General features: G+C 42.7%; 1 protein-coding gene across 2 annotated transcripts in view; it reads right to left on the bottom strand.

Annotated features, from left to right (window-relative positions):
* The window catches only part of LOC119477063 (leucine-rich repeat and fibronectin type-III domain-containing protein 2-like), a 163,494-nt gene that overhangs the window by 5,555 nt on the left and 132,224 nt on the right, over positions 1–25,715 (bottom strand). For both annotated transcript variants that reach the window (XM_037750904.1, XM_037750905.1), the window contains one exon: positions 6,126–7,522. In XM_037750904.1, the coding sequence (XP_037606832.1) occupies positions 6,126–7,516 (1,391 nt within the window). In that variant the 5' untranslated portion in view covers positions 7,517–7,522. The remainder of the gene's footprint in view (positions 1–6,125; positions 7,523–25,715) is intronic.

Below are 25,715 nucleotides of genomic sequence, written 5' to 3'. Positions count from 1 at the left end.
TCTAACTGTAATGGATGAATGCATTAGGAAGAGGAAGTTGTGCTGAAAATGGTGCCGACTTCGGCCCGTGGATTGTGTTACTTGGCTTGAGATGACTCTGATAACAGCATAGCTCATGTAGACATGAAGCTAGCATTGCAGGGAGCCGGTATGGATCTGGGGATGTATTTGTGTTCTCAATATGTTCTGAATGACAGAAAACAAGTAAGGAATTGTATGAAGGGCAAGTTTTTTAAATATATGTTGTGAACTTTTATATCTCTTTTTAAAGGACCTGAGAGTTCATCTTTAGAGGATTTAACAGTTTGGTCACTTCAAATTGAAGCGCTCTGATGAAGGAAGATAGCTGATAACCATAGTTTACATCCACTGTCTTTTTCTACCACGGCCACTATTGAGACATGAGACACTACATTTCTCGCTGCCTGCTGAAGAAGTGCACACATGATCATTTCCTTTGACATTTCTCTGCTCCTGGTGGAAGCTTGACATTTCAGAATGAACTGGTATGTTCCCGTTGTTGTCTGAGCTGTGATCAATACACTACAGTATGTTTTCCAGTATAGGAGCCATTAAGCCGACAGGCTTTTCAGCTCAGCTAATATGCACTAATGGTGGCCTCGGGAGCTTCCTTTCAGTCCTGACATACATTTGTGTAACGGAGGAGCCAGGGACGCTGGAGGTCAGTCAGAGCTCTCTGAGAGAGAGTTATATTCCATGTAATGATGTCATACTAAATGCTGCGCCACATTCATGCTTTTTGATTAAATTTTAATGGCCAGGATCATTTATATTTAATAGTTATTAACAACATTTTACCCTCATTTTCAGGTTTTGAATTCTTCTGGATATTGTAATTTTTCTGTAGTTCTGCACCAGACGAACAGCTGGCACACACACGTTATCTCTAACTGACTGACTGACGGTGGATCCTGTACCATCACCAGGTGCTGGAGTGTTGCCGTGACGACGCTTTAGGTGAGTTTTATTTAGTTTCTGTCCACTTCCAATGAAGTGATTTACGCTGCTTCGCTACGTACAGCTGATCTCAACATAAACACAAATACACGTGGATGATGGTGCAAGCTGCACGGAAAGGGGGGGTGGGGGGGATCTGCGCTCTCTGAGTGCCATTCTAGTTACCATAGCGTGTTTTAATTTTTCTTAGTCCGACATATTTCACAACACATTCCAAAAACAAAACTTGTTACTGTCTGAAACATCATACTCATTTAGATTTACGACAAATGTCTGAACACTTGGCCTTCACACTCCAGGCCTGAACACACATCTAGACATGCACCTATATTTTTATTATAACGCAGAACTAATAATTTATTGTAATGATGAATAATATCGACCTTGTTGTGTCTTCATATCGACAGAATAAGAAACCAACAACATAAGAAGGTCCTTTTATTTACTTATAGCCACCTATCAGCTGTGCGCTGGAGATCAGACGAGAGACGTAACGACTTAAAGCTTCAGTAGGCAGTATATTTTTGGCATCATTGGGAAAAAATCCCATAATAACCTTTCAGCATATTGTAATTCAAGTGTTCTGAGAGAAAACTAGACTTCTGTGACAATGTACACAACAGAGACTGCCCTTATTAAGGTAGAAAAGCACGTTCTCATGGCGGCATGAAAGCTCTAGTTCAATGCCTCTACATTGGGTGCAGGTCTGAGAGCATCTTAATTGATCAGCCTGGGTCGGCATTAAGGACTTGTTGGTTCAGCTCTTATCTGTCTCATATTCAAATTCACGTCATGTTCAGCAGACTCATCCACACACAAAACTTATTTCACTTTTCTACTGATCATATGCAGCTACAACTAAGCTCATATTCAAATATTCACCAATTGCTGAAGACAAAAGGATGCAAGAGAGTGCTGGACGCCTTACTGTGGTGACGCACCTATTCGGTAGGCACGTCCTGATTGGATTAGTGTGTTAACTTTTTTCTATTTAGCCTTTTCATTGCATTTCATATTGCACCCATTGTGCCCACCAAAACCATTACAAATGACCTTTACAAAAATGATTAGTATGGGTGTTTACTGATCTGCCATCCCTATGGTTAAGGTTTGGTTGGGTTTAAGGTGTTAGTATGCTTGTTCTTGAAATCCCATTTCCAAAGGTAGAATACATTTTTGACAATGTAACATCACTTTACTCAGTGATTGTGTGAAAGTTGACAGGCTTCGAACTTTTCTCTCAAGCTGTCTTTATCATTCGTCTTCTTTATAATTTAGAATGTTTTCAGCCCTTTCCTTCTCCATTCCAACGGGGAACTGAACTGAAAGTGAAACTCATCTTTTCTCTCTCCAAAGCCAGCAGGCTCAGATGAAAACAACACTTTAGAAAAGTTTCACATTCAGTTCAGTTCCCTGTTGGAAAATATTCTAATTATAGTGTACACTTATCACTTGTTTTCTGTAAGAGTTTCCCAGCCGGTGGAACACCTTACCAACTGAAATAAGAAACTGTGCCGACCACCGTACCTTCACACAACATCTCAAGACCTGTTTTGAAAAGTCAGATGTGAACATTTTTAAGCTACAAAGTGAATTGCTAATTTTATTATTATTGTTGTCATTATTGGCTAATGTTCTGCTAACTTGTCCCATGTCCTTTGGCCAATTCCAGATGGTCAGATTTGCATGGGTATGTATGCCGTATTTACTAGTAGCCTACTTTACTTAACTTTATTGAACAATGTGGTATGAGCTTCTATAGTTGTGTGTTACAGCTCTGTGCTGCATGGCTCATGTGTTAGGTGTGTGATATTACTGTATCTTTTATCATCAAGCTCAACATTATAATTGTCAATTATTGCTGCTCTACATTTCTGCAATGTGTCAAACATGCTTCTAGTGCTTGGTTGTGTAAATAAATCAATGAAATGAGGTCCTTAGGCTACAGCTGTCGTTTCCATTCATCTTGTGTGGCTTGGTACATATGTATGCTATTTAAATAGTGTGTATTAGATTATATAATCGTTATACACATTTATATTCATAATGTTGACTTTCAAATGAAAAGGTTCATGCAAGAACATAATAATTATGAATGCTGAATAGATTTAATACATTAGATTACTAGAGTTGTACTATATGTTTACAAAGAGGACGGAAGGAAAGGATGAAGGAAAATATTGTAGGTGGCCACAACCCTGAGGCTACAGCTCTAAATATCTTGCTTTCCACAGTTTTGAGAAGAGATTTATATGGCATTAAGTAATTGGATTTTTTTTCTGGCTGTTTCACATTCATTTTAGAGGCATTAGTGGTGGAATGCAAGCCTCACTAGAGTTTCATCCCCATCAAATGCTGCTGGATTGACAGAAACCCCGGCCTCCTGAGCTTAGAAAGTGCCCTGCTGGTTCTGGACTGCTGAGCATAATCGACCCCAGTATACCACTGCTCTGTGCTTAGTGAGGGAGATATCAGATGATGGAAAGGTGATGAAGAGTTGTTTTTACTGTTGTTAACAACAGCATATACATATATACTGTATATGGAGCCAACATCCCTGTAAAACATGATAGAAACTCTTCTAGAATACACTGGGAAGTCTTATGTGAATCTCTGTGTGAACACTGCAGCCTGTAAATACACATTGTTCAATGTGTAACTGCTAAATGCCTCCGTCTTTGTTTAAGACCAGATGCTTTGTTTTCTTGCGGAGCCTCTCATTCAGATGACATGACTTTTTCCCTCTATGCCATTCCCTCCTCGTCTCTCAGTAATGACGATGTACTTAGTGTTGAACAAATATTGAAAAATATAGACACTGCTATAATGACAACTGTAATTTCCAAATTGCACAAGGGTGCTGAGATTTCATATTAGATAGAAAGCAACTTCACACAGCTTCCTGCTGAACAAAAGCTCTTTCAATTTGAGGTGAAACTGAACAAATTATCAGCATCAAGCTGAATAAACTGAATTTTTGGCCACTTGTGGAGCAGCAGGCTGACATGTTCTTCTCTCTGTCTGTGGCCATCTCCCCCATTTCGTATCTGGGACGGTGCCTCTGCCGCTTTACTGTACACACACACACACACACACACACACACACGCAAACACACACACGCATGCGCGCACGCGCACGCACACGCACGCACTCACACACACACACACACACACACACACACACACACACACACACACACACACATCTACACACAACATACAGCGTTAATATGAATAATGAATAATGTTGTGAGATTATTCCTTATATCATGGGCTATTTTGGGATTTATAAATTATCACATACTCATATATATGTATGTATATATATATACATACATATATATATACATATATATGTATGTATATATACATCGATCAGCCATAACATTAGACGAGCATGGGCACCCTGACCGGTCCCCAAACGCAACAGACTGCTCCTCACTGTGTGTTCTGACACCTTTCTATCAGAACCAGCATTAACTTGTTCAGCAGTTTGAGCTCCAGTAGCTCTTCTATTGCATGGCGTGTCTGCGTGTCTGCTGCATTTCTGCTGCTGCTGTCAGCCCTTTCTTTCTACATAGAATTTGCCTTTTAAAGGGACTGTTTGTGACGTCTTACATGTATAAATCTAACCGGGCGCTCGCACACTCACATATGCGCGCTCACGTGTGGCTACGCTATTCAGACTCAGACTCCAACACAAACTACACGGAAGCACCAAAACCTCCTGGTTGTATCTAGTGAAGCCCGTCTGTTAAACAGTGTTGGCCGCGGTCGTAGTACGCGGGGGAGACCGTAGCTTTGGTCTCCGGGGCCGGAGTCTCTGCTGTACTCTGCTCCTCTGTTCCTCTGCCTGCTTGCCTTCAATCACACACTGCGCGCGTTCTCGCTCCACCTCACGTGCATGCGCACACACTACACACTGCAGAAGACTTCTTAGCTCTATCTAGTGAATGTTCAGTGGACGTTTGTGCAGAAATAACTGCTGCAGCTCCTCCAGACCAACAGAGGTTTCCCGTGTCTTGCGAAGTGATGGGGCTCCGCGGCGAGAAATGTTATCGTCTCTGACTGGGTGCCGGTGTGTCCCTCCCACCGCGGTCGGAGACGATAACGTTTCTCTCGGAGGCTGAGGCAGGAAAAGCCAACACTAGGATCAGCATTGATTCATGAGAGACCTTCGTCTGGTTAGCTAACATTACTGCCGAGCAGCTGAAATATAGAGTGATATCGTGCTTTTAGCTGACGTGTGTCGCCTCACTGTTTTGAGCGATGCTCGTTCATGTCTATGTATAGCGAGCAAGCGCGAGCCCGACGGCCATGGGTGTCGCTGTTAACAAGCAATTCTGAAAGTTACAAACAGTCCCTTTAATGGCCATTTCATTTCATTATAAATATAATTTATATTTATTTTAGACAGCGAAAGGTTAAGAAACGTGTAGTAATTTGTAAATAATGGTAATAATCCACAATTAAAACTCCGTACTACATTCATTCATGGAGCTTTCCAAGTCACTGCATGTTCTAGAACACTGTCCTGCACATATTTCAGAATAAAAGCCTTGTGTTAACAAATGAAGGAATTCTGTCCACAGAAAAAACGCGTGAGGGCTTTTATTTTGAAATGAAAGCAGGAAGTGTTGATTTAAAAATAAATCTTTACTTTTTTTCATCTCCGTAACATATTCTACATATACACCTCGAAACTTTAGTAATGTAGCAGGTATGATGTCAATATACAGTCAATAGGTCACTTTCTCTGTCTGTGACATATTCTACAGATAGACATGAAACTGTAGTAATCTTGCTGGTATGATGTCAATATACAGTCAATAGATCACTTTCACTGTCTGTTGTTGCTGTGAGACGCACGCGGCACGCGTCAAAATAAGCGAGACCTCTATTCTCTAGAAGAGACGCAGCTGAGATGGCAGTGTGGCTGCTCCAACCTGTTAACAGGGACGCCGAAATAAAAAACAACGGGTAACGCAGCCGCCACGCGCTCCTGATATTCCCTGTGTGTCCGGGCTGTAAGCCTTCTTCACAGAGGACAGTAGAGAAGCACTGGCTCACTGTCATACTGTCATAGCTTACTAAGACACTTAACAAAAGCTGTGCTACACTTCAATATTCCTTATGCAAGTGTTTACCTGTAGATCAGAACCTCATCATCAGAGCAGTTGTACTGGAGCTGGTACATCTTCACCTTGGGAGCTGATTTGCTCACTGTCCATTTGACCAGTGCTGAAACAGCTGTCACCTCGGAGACGGACACAGTCCTCTCTGGTTGGCTCTTTGGAGCCCCTTTGCTGATCCTGGTGGTCCCTGTGATATCAGAAAGGCGTGACTTTGGTGGTGCCGGCTGCCCGGTGCCATTGCTGAGGTGGGGGAGCTGAACGATGGACACCTCCACGGAGGCGGTGGACTCCCCGGCCACGTTAGCAGCAATGCAGGTGAAGGTGCCATAGTCCTTGGAGGTGGTGATGGTGATGCTTAGGGTTCCATTGCTGTACACTGCAGTCCGTGAAGAGTTGCCAAGCAGCCGATCATCAGGGGAGATCCAGTGGATGGTAGGAGAAGGGTCTCCAGTTGCTTCGCATCTTAGGCCGGCTGTCTGGCCCTCCAAGACCAGCATTCTGTGGGTGTGCTGGGTTATAAGAGGTGGCTGACACAAAAACTCCTCCTCCTTCACATTCCAAAAGTAACGACCCTTCAGGGCAGGAGGGGAGGCACAGGTCTCCAGGTCATCGTCTCTCTCAAGCCTCCGCAGCCACAGCATCTCACAGTTGCAGTGCAGTGGGTTCCCGCCTAGACTTAAGGACAGCTGGGGAGCATAAGGTGTAGTCAGGATCATTGAGTCCTGGGCACGGGCAAAGATGGGGTCTGGGGGCAGCTTCTGCAAGCGATTTGAAGTCAGGTCCAATCTTGCCAGCCTTTCCAGGTCAGTGAAGGTGCCCTCTGGAATAAAGTCCAATAGGTTGTGGTCCAGACTAAGCTGGTGCAGGTTTATCATCTGGCGGACTGAGTCCCAGGGCAGAGACATCAGGTTGTTGTAGGACAGATCCAGATCCTCCAAGGCAGGTGCCATGTCCTCCAAGGCCTTGTCATGGATGCGCCCCAGTTGATTGTTGTTAACAATGAGGTGCTGCAGGTTGACCAAGCCTCGCAAGTCATCAGGGCCTAGCTCCATCAAGCGGTTGTTGTCCACATGAAGCGATCGCAGTGTTTCCAAGTCACCAAAAGAGAAGGGCTGAATGTAGCTGATGGTGTTCCTGGAGAGGGTCAGGTCCACCAGATCGGTCATATTGGCAAAGTCCTGCTGCGTAATGCGGATGATGTAGTTGCCTCCCAGACGGAGCTCCACTGTGCTGCGGTCAATGTCCGGAGGCACGAAAAGAAGGCCTTTGGAGGGACACAGTGTCCCCAGGGATTCAGACAGATTCTGGCATACACAGTACTTGGGACATGCATGGGTGGTCATCACTGTGGCTCCCAGGACCAGCAGGCAGTAGATGATGTGGTCCATGGTAGAGTCATACATAGGAACCTGTGTGAGAAACAGAAAGAAGACCGATGAGTTAAAGATAATATTCATAAAATGTATCATCTTTCAAACTTCATCATCAATTCAACAGGGCCCTTCTGAAAGACCATAGAATCAGGCACAAAAGGGGTTAAAAGATCTGAGATGGAGCCACAGGCCCAACCATGTCCTACCAGAAATTATAAGAATCTTAATATAAAATATAATGATATATGTTAAATGGGATCATATTTTGAAATATATGAAATCTTTACCTGGAACCAACAGGAATCATTCAACTTTTTATCTTATCTTACAAGTTTAACAGAGTAGAACCTGAGAATTAAACCTGAAACTAAGCATTTTTCTTATGAAAGTTTTACTTATGTCACCCCATTCCATGCTGATAGAAATCAACTTGGTTCATTCATTACATTACATTACATGTATTTAGCTGGCACTTTTATCCAAAGCGACTTTCAATAAGTACATTCAACCATGTGGGTACAGCCCCAAAAAGTACATCAACTTCATGGATTATGTTGATCTCCTTCAGGTGTTACATTTAGAGACAACAAGAGATAAAGCTTTGTTTTTTTCAAAGGGCCATGGTGCAGTCTGAACAGATGAATTTCTGCTGTCGTGATGCTAATGGGGAGTTCTTTCCACCATTGTGGAACCAGGACAGCAAACAGAGGAAGTGACCATTGATAGCAGATGGTAATTCATTTAGATTTGGTGGGAAAGGCTCTGTTCTTTGTGAGAGCTCCTGAATTTGAGTAGCATTGAGGATTCTGTTGGTTTAATTAATCCTTCATTAACAAGGCAAAAGTGAGCATGGCTCACATGCCACCGCACACTGCTTGACCCTTCTAAAGTACGGCCAGAAGGTTTTGCCCTTTAGGAACTAACAATGTAGCTTGTTATTAGCTCACCTTCCTCAAGTCCAGGGTGCCCAAAATTTCAAAAATTTTGGGCACCCTGTACTTCTAACCCCCAAAAGGCACAACTAGACCACACTGTCAACCATCATGCCAAATTTGAAGTTGCTAAGTTAAATAGTTTCAGAGTTCTGCTCCGGAAACGAAAGTGTGACACGCGAACAGACAGACAGACGGACACGATGAGCGCTATATACCCCCGACTACGTTGTTGAGGGGGTATAATACATATATAGAAATATATATATAATACATATATGAACTAAATCTCAGTTATTTACCAACCAAAACCGAGCACACCAGGAGGAGGTTGGCATCAGTACAAAGTGCCAAGTGTCAGGTTATATAACGGTCACGTTCTACACCTGTTTTTAGTCACCTACACACTGTTAGTCACCTGGTAGTCAAGCAGCTTATGGTGAACATAGACTGAAGCAGTTGATGCCAATCAGCTAATGCAAGGGCTCTGCCTGAAGTAACACCATGCCCTAGAGACTGTTTCAACGGAAATGCATTGCTAGGCAACAGCCTGGGTCCATGTTTACTTCCTGTCAGCTTCTGCCATTCACGAACACTGCAACAGGAAATAAACTGGGACACAATTGTAATTTTAATTTTTACAACTATGAAATGGTCTATTGAGTACATTATTGTTATTGTAAGTAGGAGGGGTGGCAAACACTATGAGATCAAATCCAAGTTGTAATAGTAATATCCCTTTAAGAGATCTGTCAGTTATTGGCCCCCAGGGACACTGGAGTGGCCTCTATCTGGGACTTCATGTGACCCAGATACATTTTTCTGGGTGGATAGAGCACTCAGGTGTAGATCATTCTGTGATCAGGGAATACAGTGCAACAACTCAAGTGCAGAGCATTAGACAGTAGAAAGGAATCAGCTTATCTCAGTAGTCAAATAGAATAGGGCCATTTCAAACCTACTACACTCCTTCTGTCGTTACCCGATTATTACTGTAGAGACAACAGCACACCTGTCATTTTATTTATGCATTTTTGCACATGTGATAATCTCTCTGACATACAGTGTAATAACTCGGAAAAGACAGACAGCTTAAACAGCTTAAAATATAAAGGATTCTAGGATAATTCAGAATACCACTGTGCAAGTGGTACTGGGATTTTTAACTTTGATAAAATACCTTGAAGAATATTGATATTTTATATCATTTTCGAACATTGAGGGCATGCCATTTTAGATTTGTATTAAAATATAAATAGCAGTGTGTGTGTCAACTCACTGTCGGAGAGAAGAGAGAGCAGAAAGCGCAACTGGTACCTGTTTATCGATACTGCAGAAAATGAGTAATGAAACCGTTTCAAATATTCAGTATCAATATGTATTGATACTTTGATATTTTTGACAATACTACAATGTGCACAGTTAGACATCATTTCATGCAGTGTCATTATTCAATATTATTATTCACATAAACAGCATGAAATAAAAAAACAGCATGCTTTCCAATATAAACTGAGATTATCCCTTTTTTCCTTGCTGGCTCACACTCACACATACATGCACCCATCTACATCTGCACATACAGTATACTCTCACAGATGGCTGCACACACCCACACTCAATTGTCCAAACATCCAAATACACGCCAATGCACCAAATCTTTGTACATTGGTATTCACTGTGATGAATCCTGTCTTTGCACTGAATTGAACTATCTCTATTCCTATCAACGGTCACAGGTTCAAACCCGGCTTGGGGTCCTTCTGTGTGGAGTTAGCATGTTCTCCCTGTGTTAGCGTGGGTTTTCTCCGGGTGCTCAGGTTTATTGTAGACTCTAAATGTCCCGTAGGTGTGAATGTGAGTATGAATGGTTGTCTGTCTCTATGTGTCAGCCCTGTGATAGTCTGGAGACCTGTCCAGGGTGTACCCCGCCTTCACCCAATGTCAGCTGGGATCGGCTCCAGCCCATTGTGGTATTTGACGAGTTGGAATGAGAACTTGTTGGCACTGACCAAGCTGTGGTATTTGATGAGTTGGGAGTGACAACAGATTGGCTAGAAAGAGAACCTTGCTTAAGGTTTGTTCGTCAAAAATAACATATCCATGTGTCTAATCTTTGGCAGAATCTGTACCTTTATTTATCCGGCCACATGGGACAGTGTGTCACTTGATCCTGAGATACAGATATTATTGGTTAAATCTGTAGAGATAACGTTGTGACTGAATTTCTCGCAGCTAGTTTTTTTCTTTTGTGTTTTGTCTTTTTGTACAATTTAAATATTGTAAATGTGCGTTTTTATTCAAAGTGCAATGAGGAGACATCTTTGGTGTAAAACTTACAACTCCTTTTTTAAACTTTTTAAAAATCCAGATAAGATGGAAACTGGTCCGTCTGTGTAACCCTACCTACTGTTGTTCTATAAATGAAATGCATGCTTCCTGTTCACCAAAACAAGTTCACAAATACAAAGCTTTTCATGGACAGATGCTGTCTCTTTTCAACAGAGTGATATATAGCAGAAAAATTGCACGGACTATTGCTGTACCCAAGGACCCCAAAGCGCTTGGAACTGTTATTACTATACTTCATGTGCTGTCGATTGGTTATTTCTCCCTAAATTTCAACCTAAAATATGGTACATTGCAAATGACCTGCAAAGTCCTTTAGAATGTGCTCACAGGGCCAAGGAAACACAAATAGAAGTGCTCCATCACAGAGAGCAGAACAGCGCACTGAAGAGGAGTGTTTAGTAAATCATCCGGTCAAAGTCAAGGGCGCTCTGTGGAGGATGGATCGTGTGCAGGTCAGGGAGTTAGCACAACGAGATCTCTCCTGACAAGTCAAGCATGGTGGCCATGCAGGTGACTCATGTGTTGCACAGAGGCAGGACAGCAGTAATCAGTGAAGGCCTTGATGTGAACACTCATCACAACTCATGACAGACACCGCCAGACCTCAGGGCCCACCAGGCTCCAGCCTTCATGCCCCGTCTGGGCAAGAGTCGGACGGGGAGCAGCCAGCTGCAGAATCATTTCACAGCAACACTCATCTGAACACAGGCAGACCCACTTACACTGTGTAGACTTAGAAATGTGGGTCTCAGTGTTGTCACCACTATTTCAATACTACTTCCATACCGTTGTGAAAGATAGAAGTCAATATTGAATTTCCTGAACATTCACAGCTTTCACTGACTGTGATGTGCAAGCTGAAATTTCATTTCAGCATGAGCTCCGGAGGGTGTCGAGTCTGAATGGCAAAGAGAAGAAGAAAAAGTGGCAAAACTGAAATATACAGAGCTGCAGCACAACTCATAATGTAATAACTGCACAAAATGTAATCATTTAAATGTAAAACTTATAATGTAATTACAATCAGCACATAATGTTAGAGAACCATGAGTGCATCACGCAATAACAGTTTTGAACATAATGTGTTAAGTTATTACATAATGAGAAAATGCTAAAAAATATGTTTAATAATGTAATAAATTCAGCTCATAGTGTAATAATTAAAAAAAACAGAGTACTGTCATTGTCTTTTTAAAGCAGAGGAGCCCTTCTAGGTTTGCATGACAACAGTGGATTCCTTCATCTAGAGCAAATGGACTTTGTCTGTTTGGTCAAGAAGACATTTTCATCCATCAGCTCATGAATTTAATATACTGGTTCATTCTTTGCATGTGAAATAATTCTTCTATTATTCTAATTAACTGGAGACAAAACGTGTTTGTTCTATTCCATGTAGATAATAACATAAACCCTTGAATATAAAATGACTCAGTGTACTTGGCTGAGAAATGTAGATGTTAGTGCTTTTTATCCAGAAAAACTGCAGCGCTCCTGTTTACTTACTATTTGTCTACAGGCCAGTACGGCAACGTATCGCCATAGCAACGGGCCGTCTATAGATTACAGCATCTTGTCTAGATGAAAGCGTGAAACAAAAAAGATCTTTAGGCCAATTTATGTATGCATTTATTTATTTGGCCTAGATCCTCAAACATGCTCACATAATATTATAGACTTTTAGAATGAGCAATCAATCCTCTTGGCTTTTATTTTGATTATTGATTGTACATTTAAAGAGCAGTCTGTGATTATTTGTGCATTCACTCCTTCACCGTTCACCTCGTCAATGTAAAGTAGTCTTTAAGTAATGACATTCTGAGTGAATAAACTTTTTGAGACTACGTCAATGGTTCGGTTATTGGTCCCTGATCTCAGGGTGGTGCCCCGCTATTATTAATGCTTAATAATTGTTTTATTAACATCAATCATTTGATTTTTTTAATAATCTTTAATATTTGCTAATAACCCAAACTGCTTCTACCGTATCCCTATATATATATACGTGTGTATTTTCGCTGTATATTCAGCTGCAGTGAGGATCGGTGCTGGGGAGGGTTCAGCTCAGATGTGACAATCAGACTTACCACATGCACAGACATAAGATTTGTGTGTAAGTCTGTGTGTTGAAACATTTGTCTGCAGGAGAGCAGCTACAACAACAGGATCAGAGCGCTGATATTTAATCTAATCTCTGGGACATGGAAAAGCAGCTCCTATTAGCATCCTGCCTCTGCTGGCTTTTATGAGCAGCTCTGAGGAGCTTTTGGGCTGCCGAGTCCTCAGGATGCTACGTTGAATTTGGACTTTAGCGGAGTGTGGAGTGCACTTTGCAGAGTCTAAAGCTTAACAGAGCCAGTTCAAGGTGTGACCTGTGGAGAGGAGCTGTAGTTTAGGTGTGCTGCAGGCCGAGGTTTAGAACGACAGGTCTTGGTTTGTTGAACCTGTTTGTGCTGCGAGGGAACTACTGAGCAACAAAGGTTTTAAACTTAGAAAGAAAAACCTCATTAGACTAGAATCAACATGTCACGGTTGTATGCCTCCACCAACCTGTCAGCTAGACATTTATGTGAAATTGTCATAATTAGCATATGAATTCATGAGTGGCCAAAAAACTTGACCTTGACCTTTGACAACCAAATTCTAATCTGTTCATCCTTGGATGTTTGTGCCAGATATAATAAAAATAATAGGACAGACATAAGGGCACAGTAACCTTGACCTTTGACCACTAAAATGTAATCAGTTTAGTCCAAGTGGACATTTGTGCCAAATTTTAAGAAATTTGCTCAAAGCGTTCCTGGGATATCACAAGAATGGGATGGACGGAGGTCACAGTGACCTTGACCTTTGACTAACAAATTCAAATCAGTTTTTCCTTGATTCTACGTGGATGTTTGTGTAAAATTTGAAGAAACTTCCTCCAGGCACTCCTGAGAAATCGTGGGCCCTATTTAAAAGATTTATAGCACATGGTCTAAAGTGCATTTAGGGCGTGTCCAACTCCAATTTTGCTAGTTAAACGGCGCATAATCTGGGTGCAAAGTAAGGTGCAAGGGGCAAAGAGGTTGTATTTAGTCTCTTTAACATGCAGTAGTAGTACTAATATTGGGCAAAAATTCCATAATAACCTTTCAGCAGATTGTCATTCAAGTGTTCTGCATTAAGATAATTAATGAGACACAATAATTGGATTTTGTATATGTTTTTTCATGACACGTATGGATGCTGACGTCTATGTTTGAACACATAATCTTTTCAATCACAACCTCAAACACACACACACACACCCGTGTGTGTACACCACGTGCACACTGGCTGTTTCTGAGTCATCAGCACTATACTTTGGAATGTGTCTCTTTCTGCTGCAGAGCCATTTCCAGTTCTCCCGCATGGCTGCAAGTATTTTTCTAGTTCCACCGATCTCATTTATCAAAAGTGACGGGGAGACATTTCTGTAAGAGCCACTCAGGGTAAAGATCAGCTTATTCAGCTAACTAACAGAGAGAAAACACCCTGGCAGTCATTACACAGCCCTGTCGCTCTCTGGTTAATAGTTCAGATGTGGCTCGCCGTCTCACCAGCTCAGGTCTCAACCCTGCTTCCAGGACGCTCTGTTCAAAAGATTATTAATTTCAGTTGGGAGCAGAAGTGACATCATGAAATTGCTTTTCTATTGTCTGGCTAATTAACCTTCTTGCTCAGTGCTGTGAATAGTCTCTCAGAGTCCTCTCTGGTGTGACAGCATATGGGAGGACCCCTTCCAGAGAACAGACACCAGCGTTTCAACAAAGACACTTTGCCTTCGAGTGGCCGGGCTGCGAGCCGCGCTGGAGGCTGGAAGTTCCTCCCTGATACAAATTTGGGAGGGAGGGATGCTTAGCAATGGCTTTTTACATTTTAGTTTTTCTGCTTACAATCACACGGAGAAACTTCAGCAAGTATGAAAGAAACTTTATAGCCTCCTCATCAATAGAGAATAATGTTATGGTCAAAAGACTGTAGAAAAACATCGACATAGCACCCATACGTTAGATGTTTCCAAGCTTGGATTCAGGTTTGAGTCAAACTGATGTTTGAGCTTTATTTTTGTAGCTCTGGACACCAGAGGCCTGGTGTACCGATCACAGACATGGACAAGTTTACTGTCAGCAGAGCGACATGTTTTACAAACCAAGATCAAACTATAATATTAGACAAATACCAAGAAGGCAGGAAATGAACAGGACATTTTACTTAAAGAAATAACTCCTTCTTTGCAACTAAAGTGATGAGCAACTACCGCCTGACCTGTCAATCAAGCAAGATTTCTTTCAGTCTTAAAATGTTTATAATGAAAAGTAGTATTTCAAAGTCATCACAAAGACACACAGAAGAATGAGACAATACCATATTTTGTCAAAAATGTATTAGTTTGGATTTCAAGACAGAACTTTGAGGCTTTCCCCCAAACACAGCAGAGGTCTGCAGCTCCATACCTTCATGTAATATTGATAAAGATGTCACAGGTAATAAATGTGGTATCAAATACTGATAAAACAGGACAATAGTCAAACACCTTTTTAGAAAGCAGCACTCTGCTCATATCTCCTGTAATGCAGCAGCATCCTCTGGCCTCCCTCTCTACACTGTAGATCACATTGCCACAGATCACTGACCTTCATGGTCAGTGATCTCTATACAGGGGGACAATACTAAGACAGATAACAGGCTCCGATGAGAGGAGTCTCCTCAAATGCCAGGGCAGCTGAGTGAAGGGCGACAAACACCACGGAATGCTTTCTGGCATGGCTGCTCCCTCTCTCACTGTGTTGCATGTGAGCTGAGTAAGCTGAACCGCTCGGTCAGCGCCGCTCGGTCAGCGCCCCTCGGTCAGCGCCCTTCGGCGTCTGATACCGATGCACCGAGGTACCCTTTAGCATCTGTATGGGACGCACCAGACTTTCAACTAACTCCAATGTAAACCCATCCGTGTCATTGTTAGATGCTCAGTGCTTCTGAGATACAGTAGTATAAAGAGCGAGAAAGTGGGAGTGGGCGGGTGAGAGGGGTCAAACAAACACAGGACTTTCACCCAGGAGGACGCTGTTTGTGTCCCTGTGAAACCATGTCAATGTTGACTTATTGTACCATAGTTTCCTTACGTAACTTACAGAGTAGACAACAAAAACCTGCATATACACAGTAATCCAGTAATCCAGATCAGATTGATGAGTAAAGCAAAAACTATTAAACAACCATTTAGTAGTCACTAATTAAGTACATTCAAAAGCCAATCGGTACGTCTTGAGTTTGAAACAGTTTATTTAATTTAAGGAGGAGAAATTTCTCAACAAGGTTTCCACTGGACAGGAAGAGGATGAAAGACTGTGATCTGTAGATTAACTAAATCTGTCAGACAAATGTAGTGGAGTAGAAAGCACTATATTTACCTCTGAGATGTAGTGAAGTAGAGTAGAAGTATAACGTTGCATAATATGGAAATACTTAAGGGACTGTTTGTAACTTCTTACACATATAAATCAATCCGGGTCGTGTGTCTACGCTGTTCAGACTCAGACTCCAACACAAACTACAGTGAAGCACCAAAACCTCTTGGTTGTATCTAGTGAAGCCCGTCTGTTAAACAGTGTTGGCCGCGGTCGGAGGACGCGGGGGAGACTGTAGCTGTGGTCTCCAGGACCGGAGTCTCTGCTGTACTCTGCTCCTCTGCCTGCCTTCACTCACACACCGTGCTCGTTCTCACTCACACTTTTGCTCCACTCTCACGTGCATGCTCGCTCAGTCCACACTGCAGAAGAGTTAGTGTAGCTCTGAGAATATCTAGTGAATGTACAGTGGACGTTTGTGCAGAAATAATAAATAAATATATATAAAATAATAAATAATTGCGGTGCTCATGTCCCACCCCTAGAACACCCCCGCGCCGCTCGGTCTGCTCCACACCTGCAGACGTCCCTCTCCCCAGCAACGTTTCCCTAAGGTCTTCTGACTCCGCTCCCAGGCTTGGTGAAGGCCTATCCTCCTGGAATACCTCTCACCACACCTCCTGTGTGATTGAATCATTTTAATGTTGGGTTTTCTCTGAAGCACATTGCGTTACTCCTACGAAAAATGTGCGCTAATGTTCTGCTTGCTTACCCTCGTTTTCAACTCCTTAACAACGGAGGATGATGGCAGATATTGGTGCAGTGCAGTGATCCAGACCATTCTGGAACTAGAAAGTTCAGTTTGATCCGTGGAGCAGCCCAGTTGTTCTTTGAAAGTTTACCTTGAGCAAAGCACTCAACTCCCATTGCTGTTGCTCATTCACTGTGAGTAACTCTGGATACGAACGTCAGCTAAATGTCAAAACTGTCAAATGTAAATTACATTCAAGGACAAAACAAGCTTTGTCTCCAGGACATGGGCCCAATACCCTCGGTACACACCCAAAAGCCAAACTTTAGCTCCACACTGCACATCATCTTACTTTGATATTCTTTAGTCTCACCTGCTCCTGATTATTTATGATGTGCCTGCATTGTTCTGCTGCCAAGAAGGGACTATAAGCGAGTCATAACACATATACATTATGCAGCTCAGCTCATACATCTCAGCTCCCGGACCCCGAGGCCGATCACGAGGAGCCACAGAGAGCACGGAGAGCCTCCAAACAGGAAGCAGTAAGCTATAGCTAACCCAGTTACCTGCCAACTTCACTCTCTCAGGACTCTCCTCCTCTATCCACTGAGCTGTCCCACTGAGCTGTCCCACTGTCAACAGTCTCACAGGAAAAGTCTTTCATCAAAGGATGAACAAAGAGGCTAATACGACACGTCTCAACCTTTCATTTATGTAACAACAAACCTTCAGACATCATTTATCCTCTTCATTATGAACCTCATCACAGTTTAACACAAGTTCATCTTTCAAACTCGGTGTGTTCAAGGACCTCATTGCCGGCACAGTCCTTTTCCATGTCGGCCCCAGTCAGGCCCGCCTTCCATTTGTGGAGGGTTTGGCGGCTGTGAGGGCTGAGACAGGATATCACAGCTTTCTAGCTGCTGCGCCACAGATGGTCGCTCATCTTCTAACACAGTTTTACAGGGAGTGGCGATGCAACTGTGCGTTAACAGAATGGATGGACAGGATGCTGAGACTGAGTTATTTTCTCCAGTTCTGCAGCAGTCCTCCTTCGTTCATGAAAAAAGGCCAGGCTCGGCCCTTATTCACTTCCTTGTTTTGGCCATCGTTACTGTGCTCTTACGGATCGACGTGCACAAATCCTTTCCCGGGTTAAAGGTGGGATGTCTGACACGCCAGCTTAACCCTGACAGTAGTGCATGAGACAGGTAATCTGAAAAAAAAATCGTGTTCTTCTGTGTCCTCCGGTGTCCTCCGGTGTCCTCCGGTGCTCCTAACGGCATCTGCAAGATTTCACAGACCGGAGGAAAACAAACAATCAGAGCTGATCTGAGGTCTGCTGTCCAGCTGTCCATCACTCGCAAACTCCGATCAAACGGTCAAACTAGTGTTGGGGACGCAGATAGGAGCTGGTCTGGTTATTAGAAAATATTAAAGATAATTATTAATATCAATGAAATCAATATTAATAAATGATGTATACATATTAATAATAACAGGGCACCAAATTATATTGGTACATAAGCTCAAAAGACATTAAAATGGCTATCAAATATTGAATAACATGATTTAATTTACATGAAATCATCCTTGGGGCATCACTCTTTGAAACAAAGAGAGAAGTTGTAGACATATCAGTGGACTATTTACTGTATGCTGCTGTGATGTAATCACAGGAGGACCCAGATGCCTTCCATCCTGTTGTTCTACTCCACTATCACCTCCACTCCACTCTGCCACCTTTATAGAAACACTGAATATCACACATCACGCGTGGATCATCCCACACACTCCGTTACTGTGTTATAGGTCACAACATTGTTCCTCATTCCCTCTCTGAGCTGCCCTTGCCTTCTGAACTTTCACTGCCCATTTCAGGACACGGAGCGCTTCACACATAACGGGCCGGTCATGTTTTCTCTATCGCAGAGAGCCTATCTGGAGTTCCAACGTCACTCTTATCTGTGTGTCAGATATCTCCCACATCCTCCCACACAGAAGCCTGGCAGGCACACGCAAACTCAGTATTCTCACTCACACTCGACCACAGTTGGAGAAGATCACATTATTCTTCTGAGTTTCACATTACCCCCATACTCAGATCTCTTCACCGGCTCCCTGTAGCGTGTAGGATCCACTTTAAAATGATCCCTCTTACTATCAGAGCACTGCACAGTCACACTCCTGCATACAGCATGTGGCTGAACTACTTCATCCTTAATTATTAGCTCAGTCTCTGAGGTCAAACATGCTAAATTCGCTGTCTGTCCCACGCACTCACCTCACACCTCGGTGGCGTGACTTTCCAAAATCATCCCATCATCTGTCCGATTGGGGTCATACTTCTTGGGAAGTATTTGCACATCATTTCCAGTTATTGTGCCAAGTTTCATATTTTTAGCTCATTCCAGCTCACGACAATTTGAGCCGCGGCGTAAATAATCATAATCATCATCATCATCATCATCATCATAATAATAAACCAGCCCCTTCTGGATTTGAACCCTAATAATAATAATAATAATAATATTAATCCTTACAGTTTCAATGACGTTGTCGGTGCTCAGGCCCTAATAACAATGAACATAGCATTTTCCTATGTCCTTGTGGACCCCTGGTCAGTGCCCGGGCCCTAATAAACCAGCACAAAAACAATAGGGTTCTGCCCCTTTGAGACTTGAAGCCCTAATTATTGTTAATGTTTACAACAGCCAATGTGCTGACCTCTGCTACTAGCCAAGAAAAGAAAAGTTATTCTTGTCATGTTATAGCCTTGTTATATTTATCTTTTCATAAAAATTCTTCAATTTGGTTTAAGGCACTTCAGCAATGACTTCACTTCTCAGACCTGGAGGTTTCCCCCTGTTAAGCCCCCTTCCCAACAAGCTACCATGACGTGGTTGGTGCCAATGGATTCTTTAGGTTTTCTAGTTTCGTATGATACCAGGACCATCTCCTTCTCCTTCTCCTTAGCTCTGCTGGTGAAACTCACAGTGGGTCGCGGGTTTCAGGACAGGTTTGTAGTACAGCCTGACGTTAATGCACACCCCCACATACTGCAGCATTAAACTAGGATGAGATATGACACGAACTGTTGTTAACTGCTTTCCAGCAGCTCTCTTGGTGCTGTCAGTGAACCAGTGGGGTGTTTCCAGATGATTCTGAGATAAATGCAGTCCTCCACAGGGATCCTGTCTTTAGTGGACCATGAACCGTGCAGATCAGCCGACACACTTTACACGCTTTACTATTTGTTGATTTTGCTTTTGTTAAGATGCTTCACGGGACATTCGAGGGAGGTATTTACAGCTGTAAAAGAAAGGGATTAATTACCATATAAAACTGGATCGACAGAACACAGGGTAATCTTGAAGTAATGAGAGCAATTAAAGCACAATTAAATATTAATTAGGGTGGATATTTCTGCTCTATACTTTGTCCAAGTCCCACAAATTGCTCTTACTCCTGGGAGGAGGGGGGCTGGGGCGGGGGGTGGAGTGGACTATGTTCTCCCTGGATGAAGTTTGCATCCGTGGAACAGAGAGGAATTCAAAGAGGCATAAATTGTCTTGTTCCTCCATAAACACTCAGACCACACAGAATTTATGTGCTGCTCTCCACTGTCAAATAAGTCATTGGTGTAATGAAAAGCTGTGTGTGTGTGTGTGTTTGTGTGTGTTTGTGTGTGTGCGCCGTAAAGGGGTGTGTGTGTTTTCCTTTGATCTGCTGCGTATGTTGCGCTGTGAGCACAAGCATAAACACACATTGCGGAGTTAAGGACTCAAGGACCCTGGGAAACATAGTTCAATGGCTCTGCTGCCATTTTGGTGAGGCAAGTCCCAGCACAAAACTATGGTAAAATAAGTCAACGTTGACTTGGTTTCACACGGTAGACGGACAGCGGTCTCCTGGGTGAAAGTCCTGTGTTTGTTTGACCCATCCACCCTCCCCTCCCCTCCCACTCGCCGTATGTCGACTTTCTTGCTCTTTATATTCCGTCAGTTGCTCTGTCCATCTAATAATGAAGCGGATGGGTACCCATTAGAGTTGGTTGAAAGCCCGGTGCGTCTCATGCAGACTCTAAAGGTGACTCGGTGCATCGGTATCAGATGCCAAGGGGTGCTGACCAGGCGGTGGTATTTGACGAGGTGGTTCTGAGAACGGGTTGAACATGCAAGGACATATATACGTCTGTGGCCTGAGACAATAATACTGAAAACTTGGTGAACACAAACTGCTGATTCCAGTGTAGCACAGATGGGCAGCAAAGACTAAATAGCGCGTTCTGTTTCTCCAGCGGCTGCTTGGCTTTATGATGTCCTGCCTGTGCAGATCCATCCTTTGTCGGTGACGTATTTATGGTGCCGTCGAGCCGTGGCAGCTAGATCCCTGTTTGTTTTCTCCAGGTGTCTCAGTGACAGCGACACCCCCCCCCTCACCTTGGCACACATTGATTCATAGTGCTATGCTGGAGGGCCAAATGCTGAAAAAAATGGCTCCCTCTGCAATTATCAACAATGATCTTCAGCTTGTGTGCGTGCTGGTGGAGACGGCTGCCTCTGGGATCAGTCAGTACTCTGCTGCTCCGCCTGCAGTGTGCTGGCATGGATTCAGGATGGGAGCTAGATGGAAATGGCTTTAATTCACTGAGTACTGTAGGACAGCGTGACCTTGGTTAATTGGAGCTGTCACACTGCAAGACCGTTAGCCTACGTGGTGCAGGACTAACACAACAGGACCTCACACATCTAGGTAAGCAGATCAGATCTACTGTGGGACATCAGAGTAACACTACAGCGACTGTACTCACTCATAGCTGAGGAACAATTCAAAGTATCACAATGGTTTATTACAACTTGGGCCAACATTTATATTAGTAATAATAACAATCACCAACAAAAACCTCCTGCAAAGATATTTCATATTAAAAGCCTTAACACCACGGGCATGATCCCACCTGTTCCTGATAGACTTTTAATTTGATGCATCATCAGGAAGTGTTGAGTTCTTCTGATTGTAGCTGAACAGCAATAAAAACTAAATGGCATCGGATAAAAAAGTGGAAATAATTAGTGAATGAAACCAGTATTTGTGTTAACAAGTCTACAGCCATGCTGTGAGTACTCTGTGTACTTTGAGCTGAATGCCAATGTCAATATGCTCACAGTGACAATGCTAACATGCCGATGTTTAGCACGCTGACAGGATGCTAATTTGCTCAAAGTACAGCTGAGGCTGATGGGACTGTCTTTGGTTTTGCAGGAACATGTTTCAGTTTTGACCTGACGATGAGGGAGACATATCCCTATCTCTAATATCGTATACCTTTTATGACAATCCATCTAATAGTTGCGGACCGACATGGTGGACCAATGACCAAGTCTCAGAGCAACACTGCCATCCAGACAACCTGCTATCATAGCTAAAGAGACGAGAGGCGAGTATGACATGACTCATTGTGTTAAATTCATCATGTGAGCTTTAGGGAATTCCACATATCTATGTTTTTGTACTGGACTTTTTTGTTCATTTGAGAATCAGTCATCATTTGAATGCTGGCTTTTATTTGAGAATTTAAGAAATCCCACAGAGGTCATGTCTCCTCAGGATGTAAAGAAGTGTAGAACTATTTCAGTCTTGGCATTGCTTCGTCAGTTAACCGAGGTAGCAGCTGTTTATGACTTGAGGGTTTGCAGTCAGCCGATGGTTTTAGAATTTGATTATGAAAACTGAAAATGCTGACGTTAAAAGATTACAGTACACATTTTGGTCAAAAGGTTACTTGATGGTGAAACCCTGACTCCCTCATAAGGGATGGACTGGGATGCCTGTCCAAAGTAAAAAGTTTGAAAAGAAAAAAAGTTTTTGCTCCAGCATTTATAGGAAGAAGCTCAGTTTTATGATGATTTAATTTACAGCCTAAAATCAGCAATGTCAGGTGTCAGCTGTCTCTTGAAATGAGCCGCTTAACGGAGCTTAATTACAAGGTGTTCAGTGGCGAAGAGAAGGGGAGGTAGGGGGCGGCCCTGTCTAGTGCTACGATAGAGTAGGAAATATAGATTCATCATTACTGGATTGTAGTTGTTCCATAAGGAAAGAATATAATAATAAAATCCATGCTATTGTAAGTAGTTTACAGTTTAATATGGGTATGATATTAATAGATATTAACAGTTGAAGTCAGTCATTTTAATGAACTGAAACTCGTAGTTCCATTTGTGTTCCTTCTATGTGAAGTATTTGTGTCTATATACAGTATATAAATATATATCATGTTACTGCCAACCAGATGCGTTGTTATGTCCTGTTTGTTTTCTCCCTCCTCCTCTACTTTCAGCCCCGTTTCCCTCCGACATTCACACCCAGTTCTCTCAGCATCATCTCCTCGGACACAGACAGCTTCATCTCGACAGAGTGCAGCTGGCATTAATATCTCCTGTGCCGCTGAGATTGCAGAGCGTTCAGACAAGACAAATTCCTGTATTGGATACACTTTCATTTACATCACAGGCATTTTGCTGATGCCTTCATCCAGCATGACTGTCTGACTTGCAAACACATAGAAGAAGCTTAAATTCTGAGCTCTACCAGTGGTAGGGAGAGCAGCAGTAATGCCGAGCCTCTGGAATTATTTCATGTGATGAAATGACAGAAGCTGAGACAGAATGATTGTGATTACAGTCATAAATCCTAGAATGCTAATCTGCACATTCATCATCTAAAGACAAGTTGAGTTTTGCATTGTCTCCATCGGTTGTTCCCCACCTTCAAGCCCCACCCCACTGGTATCTAAGAAAAGCTGAGAAAGGGCTTTCTGCCAGAAATCACTGAAGGCAAACTTCTCCCATGTGCATGCAAAGTGAATGCAGATACATAATATGATCTTTCATTTTTTTCTTTTCTTTTCTTTTCATTTACTATAATAGTATTAGAGCCCAACTAGATTTTGTGTTATTGTGGTTGTATAAATGTAATTCATGGTGCTGTCAGATTGCTGCTACACCACCCCGTTAATACAGGTACAGGTACGGGCCTCTCTGTGTGCGCTGCAGAAAGCAGGAGAGCAAATAGGTTTTGACCGCAGTGAAAAATTATGTTTTTTAAAGGTGTAATGATTCATCTACTACATCCATGTATTGATTTATATTCCATATATTCCATAGTCACAAAGTAGAGCTTCAAAGAGCTGCTAGCGTCGTTGTACACTCGGCTAAGCCAACATTCTGGACATCAGCAGCGTGATGTGTGTCATTGGTGGTTGACACGCCTTGATGTGTTGGTACACACCACTTTCCTATTATCCAGAATCAAAATGTTTCAACTCTCTCGAAATGCAGCAATTTGATCACTTCTACTTCCCAGACTGGCACATCCCGGCTGCTGTACCCTGACTGATACTAGTCTGTATAATGGATCTGGTGTATGCTATGGGCATCAGATGACTTGCCTTGATGTGAGTAGCTGTTGATGTTGACTTTTCCTCCTCCTCTCTCCTGTTGAACACTCCCAATGGGAATGTGCCTTTAACACCGTTACAACTACATTTGATTTCCATGCCAACATGGAGACAGCCCATATTAAACAGACATGATCTGTGTCTGTGTACATATATAAGAGAGAGACAGGCAGAGATAAAGATGGCGTGGGAGAGTGGGGGGGGTCTGTCCTTTGTTCTGTCTGAATACCTCCTCCAGTGCAGCAAGCGTTCATCCCGCTGCTCTCCCCCTCGTCCTCTGTCTCTCCTTGGACACGCTGCTTGCATTTAGATGGAGGGATTACAGTTCTGCCTCCCCGTACATGACACACAAACCTCCAACTCAACAAGCTGTTTTCAGCCCTGGTTTGATATTATCAGTCAGGTGTGATAATCTCACCTGGTGACCTCACCTGAATGAAGTTACACTGTCTGGAAACAAGTGAAGCAGTGATTCAAGGTCCTGTCATGTGACTGTATCTTGAATTTGCCTTGTTTTACATGCACATCCTTGTTGTTGTGAAATACAAACCTGCCTATCAGGATCTGATCTAAATACTCATTCACACACCGATGGCTCAGCCTTAAGGAGCAATTTAGGGTTAAATATCTTGCTCAAGGACACTTGGACATGTGACCGGAGAAGCCGGGGATCGAACCACCGACCTTCTGATTGGTGGATGACCTGCTTTACCTCTAAGCCCCAAACATCCATAAATCTGCCGAGAGATCATATAAGAAAGAGGCTCATTATAACTTCAGGTTTTGTGTTATGGTCATCGTGTTTAGATGATTCTTTCAGTGTCAACAGTAATCCAGTGATTGTTGTGCTAATAATTTGACAGTTCACCTTTGCTTTCCCCACCAGAGACGTCTGGCTAACCTGGAGGTTTGTCTCCAACTTGTCTAATCGTCTGGTTGCTCAGATTGTTTTTTTACTTTGAAAGTGAGACCCAGGTTTGATTTCAGGTTAACTAGCATTAACAACTAGCTTTAATCAGATCCTTCATCCACATATGGTGCCAAAAACCAGAGACAAAGGTCATGATTATTACTTTTTGTCAAACTACAATTTTCAATGTTAACCATGACTTTTCATGTTAAAGACACAGATTAAATGAAAGCGTAATTTCCCTTTAAGCCGACAGAACGATCAAGTGAAAGATGTTTTTACTGTTCAAACATTTTTGTATGAACAGCAGGGGTAAGAATCTTGCAGCTACGCAGCACTGCTGGCATCAAAAACTTAGCTAATGTGACAGAAGAGGAAACAGCTGGTTCCACAGACACAACTCCACAGATAAAGGCACAGCATCATGCTTCAGATAAGTTACTTACACAGGAAGAC

Source organism: Sebastes umbrosus, chromosome 18 (assembly GCF_015220745.1).
Source record: "Sebastes umbrosus isolate fSebUmb1 chromosome 18, fSebUmb1.pri, whole genome shotgun sequence".
Lineage (NCBI taxonomy): Eukaryota > Metazoa > Chordata > Actinopteri > Perciformes > Sebastidae > Sebastes > Sebastes umbrosus.
The sequence above is the reverse complement of the archived record's forward strand: the minus strand, read 5'-3'. Positions and strand labels throughout refer to the sequence as shown.